This window comes from Heptranchias perlo, chromosome 3 (assembly GCF_035084215.1).
Source record: "Heptranchias perlo isolate sHepPer1 chromosome 3, sHepPer1.hap1, whole genome shotgun sequence".
In the NCBI taxonomy this organism is placed as follows: Eukaryota; Metazoa; Chordata; class Chondrichthyes; order Hexanchiformes; family Hexanchidae; genus Heptranchias; species Heptranchias perlo.
In genome coordinates this window covers 1,926,635-1,945,800 of record NC_090327.1, presented here as the reverse complement: position 1 = coordinate 1,945,800, position 19,166 = coordinate 1,926,635, and the positions used below count along the sequence as shown (strand labels likewise).

Below are 19,166 nucleotides of genomic sequence, written 5' to 3'. Positions count from 1 at the left end.
TGCCTAGCAAGACACTCGGTTAAGGGCAACTAGGGATGGGCAGTAACAACATCTGTTTTAGCTCTGAGTCACCATTCTGTGGAAAATTAGGTACGGGTGGCACTGTTGGAACACATTCATTTTAGCAAGTGCCGTTTCTAACTTGAAAGCCTCTGGGTTCTTGTTTCAGTTGTGAGGCATCAGTGGAATTAGGAGTAAGGTGCTTCACAGGAGTGTTATCACACAAAACTTGACACCGAGCCACATAAGGAGATGTTAGGACAGGTGACCAAAAGCTTGGTCAAAGAGGTAGGTTTTAAGGAGTGCCTTAAAGGAGGAGAGAGGGGTGGAAAGGCAGAGGTCTAGGGAGGGAATTCGTCTTGCCAGTGACGGCCACATCCCAAGAACAAATATTTTTAAAAGGTCAAATTGAATTAAATAATACAATTTGTGGGCTGGGACCAGGAAAAATCATCATGAAAACTGCCGGAGTGTCTACCCAGATGTAAAAGATCCCATGGCACTATTTTGAAGAGCAGGGGACTTCTCCCCAGTATCCTGGCCAATATTAATCGCTCAACCAACATCATTAAAACAGATTATTTGCTCATTATCACAATGCTGTTTGTGGGACTTTGCTGTGCACAAATTGACTGCCACGTGGCTACACTTCAAAAGTACTTCTTTGGCTGTAAATTGCATTTGGACGTCCTGGAAGGAGCTATATCAGTGCTAAGTTCTTTCTTTCACCTCTCACAGTCACAAGTTCCAGTATTCTGGGGTACTTGCCAGACTATTTTTTTTTAAAACTCTCTCTCCGCCTCCCTTCTATCTCAGTCTTATAACCACTCTTGACCTTCCTCCTAAAATCTTTTAAAACCCATGGTTTTCATTATCCAACCACTACTTCGCAATCTGCCTTGCCTTCTCTGTTCCTCTTTTTGTGATGAGTCTTACAACACCAGGTTAAACTGTTGGACTATAACCTGGTGTTGTAAGACTCCTTACATTTGTCCACCCCAGTCCATCACCGGCATCTCCACATCTTTTTGTGATGTCCTGCATTGTGAACTTGGGCCCTGCCCTTGACTTTCTCAGTGGTGGGGTGGGGAGTCCAGTGGCTTTTTGTGGGATCTTGCTCTGCGCAAATTGGCTGCCGCGTTTCCTACGTTACATCAGCGACTACATTTCAAAAGTACTTCATTGGCTGTGAAGTGCTTTGGGACGATGAGGTCGTGAAAGCTGCTGTATAAATGCAAGTTCCTTCTTTTCTTTTTAAAGTCGAAATTAAACATTGCACGAGCAGATTTTATTATTTGGTTTGGGGAGAAGAGTAGAACTCTATATTCAAAGAGCACCTCACCCACGTAAACTTCAAGAATTACCCCCTGCAATTAGCATTCTACATGTAGCTGGTGGTGAATGTGGGGGGTGCCTGAAGGTCCGAGTCTTCTCGGAGTTTAGACAAATGGTTTGTTTGTGCGTCTCGTGCCACACACCACGCGGTTGAATTACCCACTTAAGTGTGGGGAATTGTTTTGGACGAGGCACACGCCAGGCCGACATTTGGAACAGTTTTGTGGTCAAACTTCTATTACACTCCTTGGGGGAAAAAATAGCTTTGTATAAAAGGGAAGTTCAGACCGTAGTTTGAGTTAATTCTGACCAGTTCCCTAGTGATTAAACCAAACGTGATCCGACAAGATAGGAACATAGGAACTGGAGGAGGCCATTCAGCCCCTCGAGCCTGTTCCGCCGTCCAATTAGATCATGGCTGATCTGTATCTTAATTCCATCTATCCTCCTAAGCCTAATCTTATCCTAAGCCTCATGAACCAACCGTGATCATTCTTCCGTTATCCAAGGGCTAGGATACTAGAGGTCTCGTGTTATTTCCAGTGAGGAAATTATCGATAATTAGAGCCAGGCTCTCCACACGTAGGTGCTGACAGGGGAGGGTTTTATGTTGGAACATAGTGACCCACTTTGTCCCTGAGAGCTCTCAATGAATTTGAGATTTTTCCTTCCCATTCTCATCCTCCAACCCCACCCCCAATCGTTCCTGCTTTGCTGACAATTCATTCTTTTGTCATAAGCAGGATCTGGTGGGATTGGAATTCCTCACAGGGAGCAGGGCCATTCTCCAAGTGTACAGGAGTGAGGAGGGAGGCAGCAGAGAATGCAGTTTGTTAGTTACTCCTTTTGGTCTGCAGGGAGACATTAAACCTAAACCCATTCAATGTACCCGTTTTTCTTTTAAAATAATTCTCTGCTAATTGTCTCCTCTTCACCTTTCTTAAAAAGGTGTTGGCAGCTTTTTTAAATTCATTCTTGGGATGTGGGCGTCGCTGGCAATGCTGCGATTTATTGCCCATTTTTAGTTGCCTTGAGAAAGTGGTACTGGGCCTTCCCCTTGAACTCCTGCAATGTGGCGATTTGATACAACTGAATCATAGTATCATTGAGTTTCTTCAAAACTACAACACGGAAAGAGGCCTTTCGGCCCAACTGGTCTATCCCGGTGTTTATGCTCCACACGAGCCTCCTCCCTCCCTACTTCATCTGACCTTATCAGCATATCCTTCTATTTCTTTCTCCCTCATGTGCTTATCTAGCTTCCCCTTAAATCCATCTATACTATTCGCCTCATCTACTCCTTGTGGTAGCGAGTTCCACATTCTAACCACTCTTTGGGTAAAGTAGTTTCTCCTGAATTCCCTATTGGATTTATTAGTGACTATCTTATATTTATGATCTCTAGTTTTGGACTGCCCACAAGTGGAAACATTTTCTCTACATCTACCCTATCGAACTCTATCATATCTTAAAGACCTCTGTCAGGTCATCCATCAGCCTTCTCTAGAATTTTCTAGAGAAAAGAGTCCCAGCTTGTCCAGCCTTACCTGATAAGGATATCCTCTCAGTTCTGGTATCATCCTTGTGAATCTTTTTTGCACCCTCTCCAATGCCTCTATATCCTTTCTATAATATGGAGACCAGAACAGTGCACAATACTCCAAGTGTGGTCTAACCAAGGTTCTATCCAAGTTTGTTACAACACAGAAGGTGGTCATTCGGCCCATCGTGCCTGTGCCGATTACAGGGTATACTGTGTTCTTTGACATAAAATCATAGACTGAAAAGTATTCCCTGGCTTTCAAGTACTTATCCAATGTCCTTTTGAAAGTTACCATTGAATCTGGTTCCACCACCCTTTCAAGCAGTGCATTCCAGATCATTACAACTCGCCGTGTAAAACAAATTCTCCTCATCGCCCCTCTGGTTCTTGAATGGCCACTTCAGACAGTCAACCACGTTAGCATGGGACTGGAGTCACATATAGGCCCAGACCGGGTAACCCAGTTGGGTTTTTATGATAATCTGACAGCTTCCTGGTCACCTTTACTGATACCAGATTTTTATTCTCAGATTTTTGTTAAAAACTGAATTCAAATTCTCAAACTGCCAGTGTGGGGTTTGAACTCCCATTGTCTGGATTATAGTCCAGGCCTCTGGATTACTAGTCCAGTAACATAACCAATACACCACCGTACCCCAAACTTACTGGGGTATTTTTCCACAGTATGGGAGCTCTCCGGCAGCTCTTTTTCCTGCTCAGCGCCCAGCGTTTCCCCCGCTCTGCAAAGAGTTTCGAGGCATCCGTTTAGTTTTCTGGTTGCACTAGATATTTGCTCTCCTACTCAGTGCAAGAACCCCTCCCATAACGTGCCCTCAGTCCTTACAAAGTAAAGTGTGTCCTTATACACATCACTTCTGGGAATATAGCATTGCCACGGACAAACAGAACACCCCTGTAACTATAATTTGCTCACTGGAAATGACAAGATCTCTAGCGTTCTAGCCCTCAGATAACAGAATAATAATCATGGCCGGTCCACGAGGCTTAGGATAAGATAAGGCTTAGGAGGATAGCTGATCTGAATCTTAATTCCATCTATGATCAAATTGAATGGCGGAACAGGCTCTAGGGGCTGAATGGCCTCCTCCTGTTCCTATCGTGTCAGGTCACGTTTAGTTTAATCGTAGTTGTAATGAAACAACAGCAAAAGATCAACACAGCAGATTCCACTAGATTACAATATTTAACTCATCTCCCGAGTTTATTGATAGCAAGATTCAATACTTCACTAACTCTACTAATCATACTGAACCTGGACCAGCGTCTGTAACACAAACGTATATGTGAGGTTGAATCTTCTCCATGGAGCCTTGCCGTGCTTACCTCTACACAGGGTGCAATAGAATAGAACAGGAAGAACTAAATGTTCAAAACCTGCTGAATATATATGCCTTCCTGGACACAGACACTCCAATCAATGCCATGAATAAAGCAAAGATGACTCATCTACTGCAACAAACCCCTCACACCCCCCCCCCCCCCCCAGCCCAGTGGGTCAGCAATTAATTGTGTCTTCCTATGTGTTAGCGTGGATTTTGGACTGTTGAATTAAAGGCAACGATGAATCCACGCTAACACTATGTAACTAACTTCCCAAACAATGCCAATTTCCTGGCCAGAATAAGTGTAAAAAGATTATTGATATCACCTGATACTATCTGCATATTTTCACATGAACCTGTTAGAGTCATTTGTTTGAAAGAAAGAATTTATATAGCGCCTTTCATTTCCTCAGGACACCCAAAGCACTTCACAGCCACTTCTGAAGTGCAGACACTGTTGTTATGTAGGCAAACGCAGCAGCCAATTTACGCACAGTGAGATTTTACAAACAGCAATGAGAGAAACGACCAGTTAATCTGTTTTCGGTGGTGTTGGTTTAGGGATAAATATTGCCCAGGACACAGAGAACTCTTTTGCTCTTCAAGTAATCCCAGGGGATCTTTTACCACCCGTGAGGGCAGCTGAGGCCTGATCTGAAATACAGCACCTCCGACAGTGCAGCGATCCCTCAGTACACTGGAGTGTCAGCCTAGGTTATGGGCTCAAGTGTCTGGAGCAAGGCTTGAACCATGACCTTCCAACTACAGAAACGGAAGTTCGTTCTTTCTTTGGCCACAATGTAATCTAAGATCTCTCCCACATCCTGCTCAGTGCCGCCTGATGTCCTTGTAAAGCGCCTGGGGAACATTTTGAAACAGTACAAGTAGTTGTTTTGCTTATTGTTCTAGAAAATTAGTGATGGCCCTGAGAGGTTTTCAGCTACTTCCAAATCTCCCAGGTACTGATTGGAAGAAATGTTCTAGTAGATCATAGAATCATACAGGAAAAAGGAGGCCACTCGGCCCATCATGCCTGTGCCGGCTCTTTGAGAGAGCTATCCAATTAGTGCCACTCCCCTGCTCTTTCCCCATAGCCCTGGAAATTTTTCTTTTTAAGTATTTATCTAATTCCCTTTTGAAAGTTATTATTGAATGTGTTCCCACCGCCCTTTCAGGCAGCGCATTCCAGATCATAACAACTCGCTACGTAAAAAAATATTTCCTCATGTCGCCTCCGGCTCTTTTGCCAATCACCTTAAATCTGTGTCCTCTGGTTACCGACCCTTCTGCCACTGAAAACCCTCCACGGCCTTGCCCCTCCCCATCCCTGTAACCTTCTCCTGGCCCACAGTACTCCGAGAGCTTTGCGATCCTCCGACTCAGGCCTCTTGTGCATCTCCCACTCCTTTCACCCCACCAGTGGCAGCCGCACCTTCAGCCACCTAGGCCCCACGCTCTGATATTGTGTCCTTAGGATAGTCCACCTCTCCACCTCCCACTCCTTTTTTAAGATCCTCCTTAAAACCCACCTCTTTGACCAGATGATTGCTATAACTTCTCAGTTCTGGTATCAGGAAAGACTGAACAGGCTGGGTTCTTTTCTATAGATAGATGTACAGAAGATGTTTCCACTTGTGGGGGAGACCAAAACGAGGCTTCATGAATATAAGATAGTCATTAATAAATTCAATTAGGAATTCAGCGGAAACTTCTTTACTCAGAGACTGGTTAGAATCTGGAACTTGCTACCATAAGGAGTAGTTGAGGCAAATAGCACAGATGCATTTAAGGGGAAGCTAGATGAGGGAGAAAGGAATAGAAGGATGTGTTAATAGTGCTAGATGATGAAGTAAGGTGGGAGGAGCCTAGTATGGAGCATAAACATTATTATAGACCCATTGGGCCGAATGGCCTGTTTCTGTGCTGTAAAATTCTATGTATCTATGATTGGTCTTTTCCTGTCCTTTTTCATATGCGACCCTTTGTCACAATGAATAATTTGTGTATACGGATTGGATGTAGAATGGATTATTCAGACTGGAGCCCCGGACCCTAGAGAAGATGGCAGCCCACAAGGTTGTCAGAGGCATGTACACTGGGGAAAGTCAAACATTCAAAAGCTGAGGAGATTGTAACTGACAAAGTGCCTCTGCCACCAGTTCTATAGAGCCCGGGTCAATCAGGCTGATGAATAGGGTCGTCAATGGCGTGAGGTCTGTGCGTCAGTAATCAGTGGCACCCCATCAGGATGAATGGACCTTAAAAGTACTGAATACCGACTGATGGTCTCCCTACAAGCTACATAAGAACATAAGAAATAGGAGCAGGAGTAGGCCATACGGCCCCTCGAGCCTGCTCCGACATTCAATCAGATCATGGCTGATCTTCGACCTCAACTCCACTTTTCTGTCCTATCCCCATATCCCTTGATTCCCTTAGTGTCCGAAAATCTATCAGTCTCAGACTTGAATGTACTCAACGACTGAGCATCCACAGCCCTCTGGGGTAAGGAATTGCAAAGATTCACAACCCTGAGTGAAGAAATTTTTCCTCATCTCAGTCTTAAATGTCCGACCCCTTATCCCGAGACCATGCCCCCTAGTTCTAGACTCTCCAGCCAGGGGAAACAGCATCTACCCTGTCAAGCCCTCTAAGAATTTTATATGTTTCAATGAGAACACCTTCTAATCTCTCCTCATAGGACAACCCTCTCATCTACGGCATGCTGCTTCATTGAATGAATGGTCACAACAAAATTCCAAAATGTGTTTCAAATTGAAGGTCATTAGTCGTCAAAAACTAAATAGTCCCAGTAATTAAAGAAACAAGGAAATCCTTTGATAGATGAAAATGATATATCTACTTTAAATTTATTTGATTTTTTTTTGCTGAAAACATCCGGTGGGATCAAGTTCAGAAACTTCCTGGAGCAGCTCCACTGAAATAAAAAGCCAGTGACACATTATTGAAATGGCTGCAAAAATCCACGGGAAAGCACACTGCGGGCTGAGGGGTTCAGGGATTGACATTAAAGGAAAAAAGAAAGGACCTGCATTTTATAGCACCTTTCACAACCTCAGGGCGTCTCAAAGCGCTTTACAGCCAATGAAATCATTTTGAAGTGTATTCACTGTTGTAATGTAGGAAATGCGGCAGACAGTTTGCACACAGCAAACAGCAATGTGATAATGGCCAGATAATCTGTTTTAGTGATGCCGGTTGAGGGATGAATATTGCCCAGGACACCGGGGAGAAGTCCCCTGCTCTTCTTCAAAATTGTGGCCGTGGGATCTTTTATGAGTGCCTGAGAGGGGAGACGGGGCCTCGGCACTTCCGACAGTGCAGCACTCTCTCCCTCTGCACTGGGAATATCGGCCTAGATTTTGTGCTCAAGTCTCTGGAGTGGGGCTTGAACCCACAACCTTCTGACTTGGACGCAAGAGTGTTACATAGAGAATACAGCACAGAAACAGGTCTAGGCTGCCGTTTATGCTCCACACGAGCCTCCTCCCTCCCTACTTCATTTAACTCTATCACCATATCCTTCTATTCCTTTCTCACTCATGTGTTTATTCAGCTTCCCCTTAAATCCATCTATGCTATTTGCCTCAACTACTCCATGTGGGAGCGAGTTCCACATTCTAACCACTCTCTGGGTAAAGAAGTTTCTCCTGAATTTCCTATTAGGTTTATCAGCGATTAGTTTATATTTATGACCTCTAGTTTAGGACTCCCCCACAAATGGAAACATTTTCTCTACATCTACCCTATTATTATCTTAAAGATCTCTATCAAGTCACCCATCAGCCTTCTCTTTTCTAGAGAAAAGAGCCGCAGCTTGTTTAGCCTTTCTTGATAAGGATATCCTCTCAGTTGTGGTATCATCCTTGTGAATCTTTTTTGAACTTTCTCTAGTGCTGCTATATCCTTTTTATAACATGGAGACCAGAACGGTTCACAATACTCCAGGTGTGGTCTAACTAAGTTTAACATAACTTTTTTGCTTTTCAATTCTATCCCTCTAGAAATGAACCCCAGTGCATGATTTGCCTTTTTTGTGGCCTTATTAATCTGCGTGGCTACTTTTAGTGATTTGTGTATCTGTACCCCTAGATCCCTTTGCTCCTCTATCCTGTTTAGATTATCCAAGCCATATGTGGATTTCCATTCGCAAAGACATCCATCGACTTCTACCCTTTGTTTCCTGTTACTGAGCCAATTTTGGATCCAATTCGCCACATTTCCCTGTATCCCATGAGCTTTTATCTTTCTAACCAGTCTGCCATGTGGGACCTTGTCAAATGCCTTACTAAAATCCATGTAGACAACATCCACTGCACTACCCTCATCAATCCTCCTTGTCACTTCCTCAAAGAATTCAATCAGATTTGTAAGGCATGACCTTCCCTGAACAAATCCATGCTAACTATCCCTGATTAAACCATGCCTTTCCAAGTGACAATATCTATCAGTATTGATTCTAATAGTTTGCCCACCACTGAGGTAAGACTGACCAGCCTATAATTGTTCGGCCTTTCCCTCGTAACCTTTTTAAACAATGGTACTACGTTTGCAGTCTTCCAGTCCTCCGGTACCTCCCCTGTATCTAGTGAGGATTGGAAAATGATCCTCAGAGCATCCGCTATTTCCTCCCTGGCTTCCTTCAATAGCCTAGGAAACAATCCATCCGGCCCTGGTGACTTATCAACTTTCAAGGATTCCAGTCCCTCTAGTACTTCCTCTCTTGTTATGTTTAACTTATCCAATATTTCACACTTCTCCTCTTTAACTACTACGTCTGGATCATCCCTTTCTTTTGTGAATACGGAGACAAAATATTCATTTAAAACCCTACCCACATCCTCTGCTTCTACACAAGTTACCCTTATCATCCCTGATAGGTCCCACCTTTTCCTTAGCTATCCCTCTTGTTCTTAATGTACTGATAAAACATCTTTGGGTTTTCTTTAATCTTACTAGCTAATATTTTTTCATGCCCTCTCTTTGCTTACCTTATTTCCTTTTGTACGTCATCCCTGTACTTTCTATACTCCTCTAGGCTTTCTGCAGTATTTAGTTTTCTGTGACAGTCATAAGCTTTCTTTTTCTGCTTTATCTTGTCCCGTATACTTCTAGACAACCAGGGGGCTCTAAATTTGCCAGTGCCACCCTTTTTCTTTGAGGGGACGTGTCTACATTGTACCTGTAGAATTTCACTTTTTGTGCCTCCCACTGGCTTGCCACTGATTTCTCCTCAAGTAGTTGTGTCCAGTCCACTTCTGCCAAATCACCTCTTAGTTCTGTAAAATTTGCCTTCCCCCAATTTAAAACGTTTACTCCTGATTTAACTCTGTCCTTTTCCATAATAATGCTAAAACTAACTGAATTGTGGTCTCTATCCTCAATATGGTCACCCACTGTCACTTCACCCACTTGCCCATCTTCATTTCCCAGGACTAAATCTAGAATTGCATCCCTTCTTGTTGGGCTTGTCATACTGGTTCAAAAAGTTCTCCTGGACACTGATCAAGAATTTTGCGCCCTCTGTGCCCCTCACACTGTTTGAATCCCAGTTGATGTTAGGGTAGTTGAAGTCCCCTATTATTGCTCTCTTATTTTTGCACTCAGAAATTTGCCTACATATTTGTTCTATCTTCCTTTCGCTATTCGGGGGTCCATAGTCAGAGAATCATATAGAATCATAGAAGTTACAACATGGAAACAGGCCCTTCGGCCCAACATGTCCATGTCGCCCAGTTTATACCACTAAGCTAGTCCCAATTGCCTGCACTTGGCCCATATCCCTCTATACCCATCTTACCCATGTAACTGTCCAAATGCTTTTTAAAAGACAAAATTGTACCCGCCTCTACTACTGCCTCTGGCAGCTCGTTCCAGACACTCACCACCCTTTGAGTGAAAAAATTGCCCCTCTGGACCCTTTTGTATCTCTCCCCCCTCACCTTAAATCTGTGCCCCCTCGTTATAGACTCCCCTACCTTTGGGAAAAGATTTTGACTATCGACCTTATCTATGCCCCTCATTATTTTATAGACTTCTATAAGATCACCCCTTAACCTCCTACTCTCCAGGGAAAAAAGTCCCAGTCTGTCTAACCTCTCCCTGTAAGTCAAACCATCAAGTCCCGGTAGCATCCTAGTAAATCTTTTCTGCACTCTTTCTAGTTTAATAATATCCTTTCTATAATAGTAGTGTGACTGCCCCTTTTTTATTTCTTAGCTGAACCCATATGGCCTCGATTGATGATCCATTTAGCAGATCATCCCTTCTCACAACTGTAACTGATCCTTTAACCAATAACACTACCCCCACTCCTTTTTTTATCACCCACTCTATCCTGCCTGAAAACTCTATCCAGGGATATTGAGCTGTCAATTATCCCCTCTTTAAGCCAGGTTTCCATTATAGCAATGATATCATGCTGCCATGTGTCTATCTGAGCCCTTAGCTCATCTGCTTTGTTTGTAATACTCTTTGCATTGAAGTATATCCCCTTTAACCCCGTCAAATTCCTGTGCTGAACACTATTTAACCTTTGCTTCTTTTGCCTTTCTGAGTCACTAACTGCTTTTCTACTTCCCGTTTCCTGGTCTGAATTTGTCCTATCTGTACCTGCCCTTTGGTTCCCATCCCCCTGCCATACTAGTTTAAACCCTCCCCAACAGAACAACAAATGCCCCCATGAGGATATTGGTCCCGGTTCTGCTTGGGTGCAACCCGTCCAGCTTGGACAGGTCCCGCCTTTCCCAGAATAGGTCCCAATGCCTCAGGAATTTAAACCCCTCCCTCAAGCCACGCATTCATCTGGTCTATTCTCCTATTTCTGCTCTCGCTAGCACGTGGCACTGGGAGTAATCCTGAGATTACTACCTTAGAGGTCCTGCTTTTTAATTTATTTCCGAACTCCCTGTATTCTGCTTGCAGGACCTCATCCCTTTTTTAAACCGATGTCGTTGGTACCGACATGGACCATGATTTCTGGCTGGTGCAAGACATGCTAAATAGTATCAGTTTTCCCCCGCTCTAATCTAGGTGTAAATCCCAACCTATTAGCCTGGCAGGAAGCACAATGTGTCACAGATTAGGCTGGCAGGCTTAACAACCTACATTTATATAGTGCCTTTAATCTTAAAAAAAAAAGTTGCCAAGGTGCTTCACGGCAGCGTAATCAAAAAAAGACCAGAGAAGGAGATTAGGAGGGGTGGCTAAAAGCTTGTTCAGACAGATGAGTTTTAAGAAGGGTCTTAAAGGAGGAGAGAGCAGTGGAGTGGCAGAGGAGTTAGAGAGAGAATTCTACAGTGTGGGGCCTAAGCTGTTGAAGGCGCTCTGCCAATGGTAGTGCAAAGGGAGGAGGGATACATAAGAGACCAGAGTCCAAGGAACAGAGTGTTTATGGGGGGGCGGGGGAGAGGGGCATGGGCATGAGAGTGTTGTAGGGCTGGAGGGGTTACAGAGAGGGAGTAGCAAGACCATTTCCGTTGTTTGGGGAGTCTAGGACCAGGGGACATAGCCTAAAAATTAGAGCCAGGACTTTCAGGGTTGAAGTTAGGAAACACTTCTACACGCAAAGGATGGTAGAAGTTTGTAACTCGCTTCTGCAAACGGCAGTTGATGCTAGCTCAATTGTAAATTTGAAATCGAGATTGATAGATTTTTGTTAACCGAAGGTACTAAGGGATACGGGGCTAAGGCGGGTATATGGAGTTATATCAGCCATGATCTCACTGAATGATGGAAAAGACTCAAGGGGCTAAATGGTCTACTCTATTCCTATGTTTCTTCCTATGTTCCTAAGGGATTTAAACACGAGGAAGAGAATTTTAAATTTGAAGAATTGTGGGGGAAGAGGCCGGGAGCCAATGTCGGTCAGCAAGCATAGGGGTGATAGTAGAGTGGGACTTGACGAGGGATAGGATATAGGCAGCTGAGCTGAGCTGAGGTTTACAGAGTGTCGAGGGTGGGAAAGCATCAAAATAGTCGAGTCTGGAGGTGACAAAGGCATGGATGAGGGTTTCAGGCACCACAGGTTGTTTTATTTGAAAGACACAAAGGGAAGATTTGTCTCCGTTTTGTATTAACGATATCGGGTATGCAGTGGGAATATTTGCTAAGTTTGGTCTTTCTAGTCAAGCTGCGAAAGTATTGCAAAATAACGTGTTTATTATTTCACTAGAAATATCAATCTGACAAAATCTTCCTGTTATGTTTACAATGCATATAGTACATTATTTCTAAAGGAAAGCTTCTGGAAAGCAGTCAGGTTACACACGTCTGACTCACTAGGTTGCTTGATACAGGATCGTGTACAATGTCACTCCACGCTGGATGATGGGGGCTGCTTCTTACAAGACGCCATTTCTCACTTTCCCCCAGGCTTCTCTCAACGCCAATCTTTTCCACTCCCTACCTCCATTCCTCAGTGTTCTGAATGCCACTGTAGAGGCTACCCACCAAGGCACAAGTCAGGAGCATGATGGAATACTCTCCACTTGCCTGGATGGTGCAACTGCAACAAAACACACGCAGCTCAACACTGTCAAGGACAAACAGTCCACCTGATTGGCAGCCCATCCACCACCTTAAACACCCACTCCCTCCACTACCGGCGCACTATGGCTGCAGTGTGTACCATCTACAGGATGCACTGCAGCAACTCGCCAAGGCTTCTTCGACAGCACCTCCCAAACCCGCGACCTCTACCACCTAGAAGGACAAGGGCAGCAGGTGCATTGGAACAACACCACCTGCATGTCCCCTCCAAGTCACACATCACCTTGACTTGGAAATATATCGCCGTTCCTTCATCGTCACCGGGTCAAAATCCTGGAACTCCCTAACAACATTGTTGAGAGGTTGTGGAATGCACTACCAGAGTAAGTGAGTGAAGCATTTGAGAATATGTGATTGAAGGACAGGGGACATAAAGGGATACGGGAACAGGATTACTGCTTGTGTGGAGGATAAACACAAACATAGACCAGTGGGGCCGAACGGCCTGGGTCTGCGTTGTAATTTCTATGCAATTTCATTACAACACCATACGGTGTTTCGTTACTTGTCCCATTACCAACCCCCTTTTACCTTGCACCATCATCCCTTTTGTCGTTTAATCACTCCTGTCTTCCACCCTATGACAGACCTTCCTCCTTTGTTCTTTCCCTGCCCCCCTTCTCTCTGGCTCTGTATTTGTTTCTAACCTGTTGGATCTCAAACTTCTTCCAGTTCTGATGAAAGTTCACTGACCTGAAACGTTAACTTGGTTTCTCTCTCCACATGCTGCCTGACCTGCTGAGTGTTTTCCAGCATTTTCTGTTTTTATTTCAGTGTAAGGGAGTCTGAAATAAAATCAGAAAGTGCTGAAAGAGCAATGCCCTGTCAAACTCTGAAAGAGAGAAGATAGATTAAGGATTTGTAATGAAGGGTCCCCACCTAAAAACACTTCCACAGTTTTCTGGGGTTAATTTCACATTTCCAGCATGCTCAGTATTTTTAAAAATAAATCCTATATAATCAAAGAGGCCTTGCTCAGTGGGATACAACGACAGACTACCCTGTGTAAAAATTACCATCTGCTACTAGTTATGTTCACAGCACAAGACAGGAACTGAGGAAACATTCAGATTAGTGCCTTCTGTTAAAGCCACTTAATGAACATTCAGCAGCTGTGTCTTTCCTTTCCCAGATTTATTACCCCTTCAATTTGCTCCTTTTCCCCGACGGCACTGGCACTCACTGGGGTTATGGCTTCAAAGACGCCAGCATCTCTTGGATGCCTCAGCCAAGTGGCCATTCTTCATGTGGGGACCTAGAGAGTGTATCAGCGGGCTATTCAACAATGGAGGCATCACCCCCATCATCACTGCACTCACCAGGTGGTCATGGGTCACTAGGTAACGGTTAGTGACCTTAACTACAGCCCAGGGGTGCTAAGGCCAATTCTCACACCCTACTGTTGCTCCATCTGAGAGCAACTAACTTAGCGCAGGCCAGGGATCAAATCTGGAACCCGCCTAGTCTGTGAGACTCACCAACACATGTGCAGAGCAGTAATCTACTAAAACTGCATTATCAAAATACTGACTAGCTCCAACAGTGGCCCAGTGAGTAAAGGCACCACCTGATGGGAACACTAAGCCGTACAGATCAGAAGGCCCAGGTTCAGTCCAGGTCTGTGTTAGCCAATTCCAACGGGGCAGCAGCTGGGGCAAGTCCCACTCCAGAGACTTGAGCACATAATCTAGGCTGACACTCCGGTGCCCGTGCTGAGGGAGCGCCGCGCCCGCCGGAGGGGCCGTGCTGAGGGAGCGCCGCGCCCGCCGGAGGGGCCGTGCTGAGGGAGCGCCGCGCCCGCCGGAGGGGCCGTGCTGAGGGAGCGCCGCGCCCGCCGGAGGGGCCGTGCTGAGGGAGCGCCGCGCCCGCCGGAGGGGCCGTGCTGAGGGAGCGCCGTGCCCGCCGGAGGGGCCGTTTTTCGGATGAGATGTTAAACCAAGGCCACCTGACACTATTTGAAGAACAGTAGGAGAATTCTCCCCGGTGTCCTGGGCAATTTTTATCCCTTAACCACCTTCACTAAAACAGATTACCTGGTCATTATCACATTACTGTTTGTGGGACCTTGCTGTGCGCAAGTTGGCTGCCGCATTTCCTACATTACAACAGTGACTACACTTCAAAAGTACTTAATTGACAGTGGAGTGCTTTGGGACATCCTGAGGTCGCTATATAAATGCAAGTCTTTCTTCTTTTCTTTACAACTGGCTCAGCTCCCTAGCGTGTAACGAGCGAGCAGCATCACCCAGGGTTCCCGAAACCGGTCGCTATCCAGTGAATGCTGTTGCAGGGAGTGGGCGAGGAGGGCAGTGGGCGAGGAGGGCAGTGGGCGAGGAGGGCAGTGGGCGAGGAGGGCAGTGGGCGAGGAGGGCAGTGGGCGAGGAGGGCAGTGGGCGAGGAGGGCAGTGGGCGAGGAGGGCAGTGGGCGAGGAGGGCAGTGGGCGAGGAGGGCAGTGGGCGAGGAGGGCAGTGGGCGAGGAGGGCAGTGGGCGAGGAGGGCAGTGGGCGAGGAGGGCAGTGGGCGAGGAGGGCAGTGGGCGAGGAGGGCAGTGGGCGAGGAGGGCAGTGGGCGAGGAGGGCAGTGGGCTCACCTGCGATGTTCTCCACAGTCAAAAAGCCCACCGATACAACGTAGGCTCGCGTACGAAGGATGACTAACCACACCAGGAGCTGCTGGCCATGGAGCCATAGAACTTTACAGCACAGAAACAGGCCATTTGGCCTAGCTGGTCTATGCCAGTATTTATGCTCCACACGAGCCTCCTCCCTCCCTACTTCATCTCACCCCATCAGCATATCCTTCTATTCCCTTCTCCCTAATATGTTTATCTAGCTTCCACTTAAGTGCACCTTGTGGTAGCGAGTTCCACATTCTCACCACTTTGAGTAAAGAAGACGTCACATCCAAGCTTGTCAGCACCTTCAGAAGAAAAGGGAGGGGGAAAAACTCACTAGTAACTGACCTTGTGTTTGTCGACACAGCTAATGCCAATGAAGTCTATGATGCAGCGACCAAGCCACTCGTCGGGTCGAACACTCAGGATGTCGTTGCGACAACTTTCCAGGTACCGCTGGAGCTTGACGAGGACGCTCCGTGACATCACATAACCATAGCCACCATGGCAGTAGCGGGCGTCCGGGTCGCCACCGATGAACTCCTCCGCCCGTCCCAGGTACAGATCCTGGTTGATGCTCAAGTGAGAAATGAGAGATTTGATGCGCTCCGCCTCCGTGTAAGTGTTGTCCTGCGCCAAGTAGAACCAGTCGTACTCGTTGCCAAAATGCTCGTAGATGTACTGGATGGTCCGGTACATCAGCCACACGGGCCGGTCGTCTCCATGGGAGACTATCTGCATCCCATGCGGGATCTTGGTATTGCGAAACCCCGTAAAATAAACCAGCCTGCTGAAGTGATGGGCCGCCGTCCGATTCACGGAGACGGCCAACGTATTCAGGGTAGCCTTGGATGTCAGGACACCGACAAACAATCGATCACGGATTCCCAGTTCCGTGTGGATGTAACGTGTCCTGTTAAAAAGAAAAATGCAGTCAACTTCAAGCACCAGTGCCTGTATTTGAAATTATTCATGCCTTTGTTACCTCTAGACCTGACTATATCAATGCTCTCCTGGCCGGCCTCCCATCTTCCACCCTCCGTAAACTTGAGCTCATCCAAAACTCTGCTGCCCGTATCCTAATTCGCACCAAGTCCCGTTCACCCATCACCCCCTGTGCTCACTGACCTACATTGGCTCCCGGTCCAGGAACATCTCTATTTTAAAATTCTCACCCTTTTTTTCAAATCCCTCCATAGCTCCACCCCTCCCTATCTCTGTAACCTCCTCCAGCCCTACAACCCTTCGAGATCTCTGCGCTCCTCCAATTCTGGCCTCTTGCGCATCCCCAATTTTAATCGCTTCATTGGCGGCCGTGCCTTCAGCTGCCTCGGCCCTAGGCTCTGGAATTCCCACCCTCAACCTCTCCACCTTGCTACCTCTCTCTCCTCCTTTAAGACTCTCCTTAAAACCTACCTCTTTGACCAAGCTTTTGGTCACCTGTCCTAATACCTCCTTATGTAGCTCGGTGTTAAATTTTGTTTTGAAAATTACTCCTGTGAAGCGCCTTGGGACGTTTTACTACTTTAAAGGCGATTTTTGGGTTCCGCCAGGACCACTCGGCTCCAGACCTCATTACAGCCGTGGTCCAAACATGGACAAAAGAGCTGAATTCCAGAGGTGAGGTGAGAGTGACTGCCCTTGACATCATGGCAGCATTTGACCGAGTGTGGCACCAAGGAGCCCTAGTAAAATTGAAGTCAATGGGAATCAGGGGGAAAACTCTCCAGTGGCTGGAGTCATACCTAGCACAAAGGAAGATGGTAGTGGTTGTTGGAGGCCAATCATCTCAGCCCCAGGACATTGCTGCAGGAGTTCCTCAGGGCAGTGTCCTAGGCCCAACCATCTTCAACTGCTTCATCAATGACCTTCCCTCCATCATAAGGTCAGAAATGGGGATGTTCGCTGATGATTGCACAGTGCTCAGTTCCATTCGCAAGCCCTCAGATAATGAAGCAGTCTGTGTCCCCATGTAGCAAGACCTGGACAACATCCAGGATTGGGGTGATAAGTGGCAAGTAACATTCGCGCCAGACAAATGCCAAGCAATGACCATCTCCAACAAGAGAGAGTGTCACCACCTGCCCTTGACATTCAACGGCATTACCACTGCCGAATCCCCCACCATCAACATCCTGGGGGTCACCATTGACCAGAAACTTAACTGGACCAGCCACATAAATAGTCTGGCTACAAGGGCAGGTCAGAGGCTGGGTATTCTGCAGTGAGTGACTCATCTCCTGACTCCCCAAAGCCTTTCCACCATCTACAAGGCACAAGTCAGGAGTGTGATGGAATACTCTCCACTTGCCTGGATGAGTGCAGCTCTAACAACACTCAAGAAGCTCGACACCATCCAGGACAAAGCAGCCCGCTTGATTGGCACCCCATCCACCACCCTAAACATTCACTCCCTTCACCCACTGGCGCACCGTAGCTGCAGTGTGTACCATCCACAGGATGCACTGCAGCAACGCGCCGAGGCTTCTTCGACAGCCCCTCCCAAACCCACAACCTCTACCACCTAGAAGGACAAGAGCAGCAGGTACATGGGAACAACACCAAGTCACGTTCCCCTCCAAGTCACACACGATCCCGACTTGGAAATATATCGCCGTTCCTTCATCATCGCTGGGTCAAAATCCTGGAACTCCCTTCCTAACAGCACTGTGGGAGAACCTTCACCACACGGACTGTAGCGGTTCAAGGCAGCTCACCACCACCTTCTCAAGGGCCATAAATGCTGGCCTTGCCAGCGACACCCACATCCCATGAACAAATAAAAAAAATACAAATGCAAGTAGTAGTAGTTGTTGTATTTTTTCTCCTCCCTCAATAACTTCTGCCCACCTCTTCTGAAGGTACCAACACTTGTTGGGATGTATATTTATTTGCCCTGTCAGGTGGATGTAAAAGATCTGGTGTTTGTGGGGCCTTTGCTTTGCACAAATTGGCTGCCGCGTTTCCTACATTACAACAGTGACTACTCTTCAAAAGTCCTATAAATTGCCATAAGGTGAAGGAACAGTTAATGTGTTGTGCTTTATTTTTGATGATGTTGGTTGAGGGAGCAGCGTTGGTTGGGAAATCAGAACTTCCCACTCTTCAAGTATCTGCACGGAATGTGCTCCAAAGAACCCACAATGGAGGAGGTGCAGGGAGGAAGCCAACGAGAGAAAGACTGTCCACAGGACGAGGCGGATAGGATCTCGTACAGCTGGCCCAGCCTTACTCAGACACTGCAGTGAAAGATCAGCAGTCTCCATTGCATCAGGTTTTTGGCACAGTCTTTTGGTTCGTTTTCAAGTTTACTGTTGGTGCAAAGCTGAAAGGGCTTCGTACTGACACGAAACTTGCAGCAAGTGTCAGGTGTCAAGATCCAAGCCGATTCTGAAGGGCTGCAGAGGGAGATTTCATTCTTGTTTCAGTTTGGGGACAGACTCCAGATTCAGGCTGCATTTACACTAACTGCAGCGTCAGCATGAAGGGAAACTGCAGTACACCCGTTACTCAGTTTACAGTGTTTATATGTTTAAAAGGCCCTCCAAATCCTTGTTTGAACTCATTTCAAATTAATGGGGGGGGGGGGGGGGGTTGCTGTGAAGCAAAGTATAACTGTCAGAGAATAATGAGCCCCCAACCGCAGCAGCTCTGTGGGTTATTGAACTGCATAGTATGGTACTGAGATATACAGACCAGAAAGTTGCATGTTCAACTTCCGATCTGTGCTGACTTAGCTGATCGAAACCACAGTAAAGA

General features: G+C 46.4%; 1 protein-coding gene across 1 annotated transcript in view; it reads right to left on the bottom strand.

Annotated features, from left to right (window-relative positions):
* Positions 1 to 19,166, bottom strand: part of chpf2 (chondroitin polymerizing factor 2) — a 35,035-nt gene that overhangs the window by 12,571 nt on the left and 3,298 nt on the right. Inside the window, exon 2 of the mRNA XM_067977555.1 lies at positions 15,756 to 16,320. Coding sequence (XP_067833656.1) covers positions 15,756 to 16,320 — 565 coding nt within the window. The remainder of the gene's footprint in view (positions 1 to 15,755; positions 16,321 to 19,166) is intronic.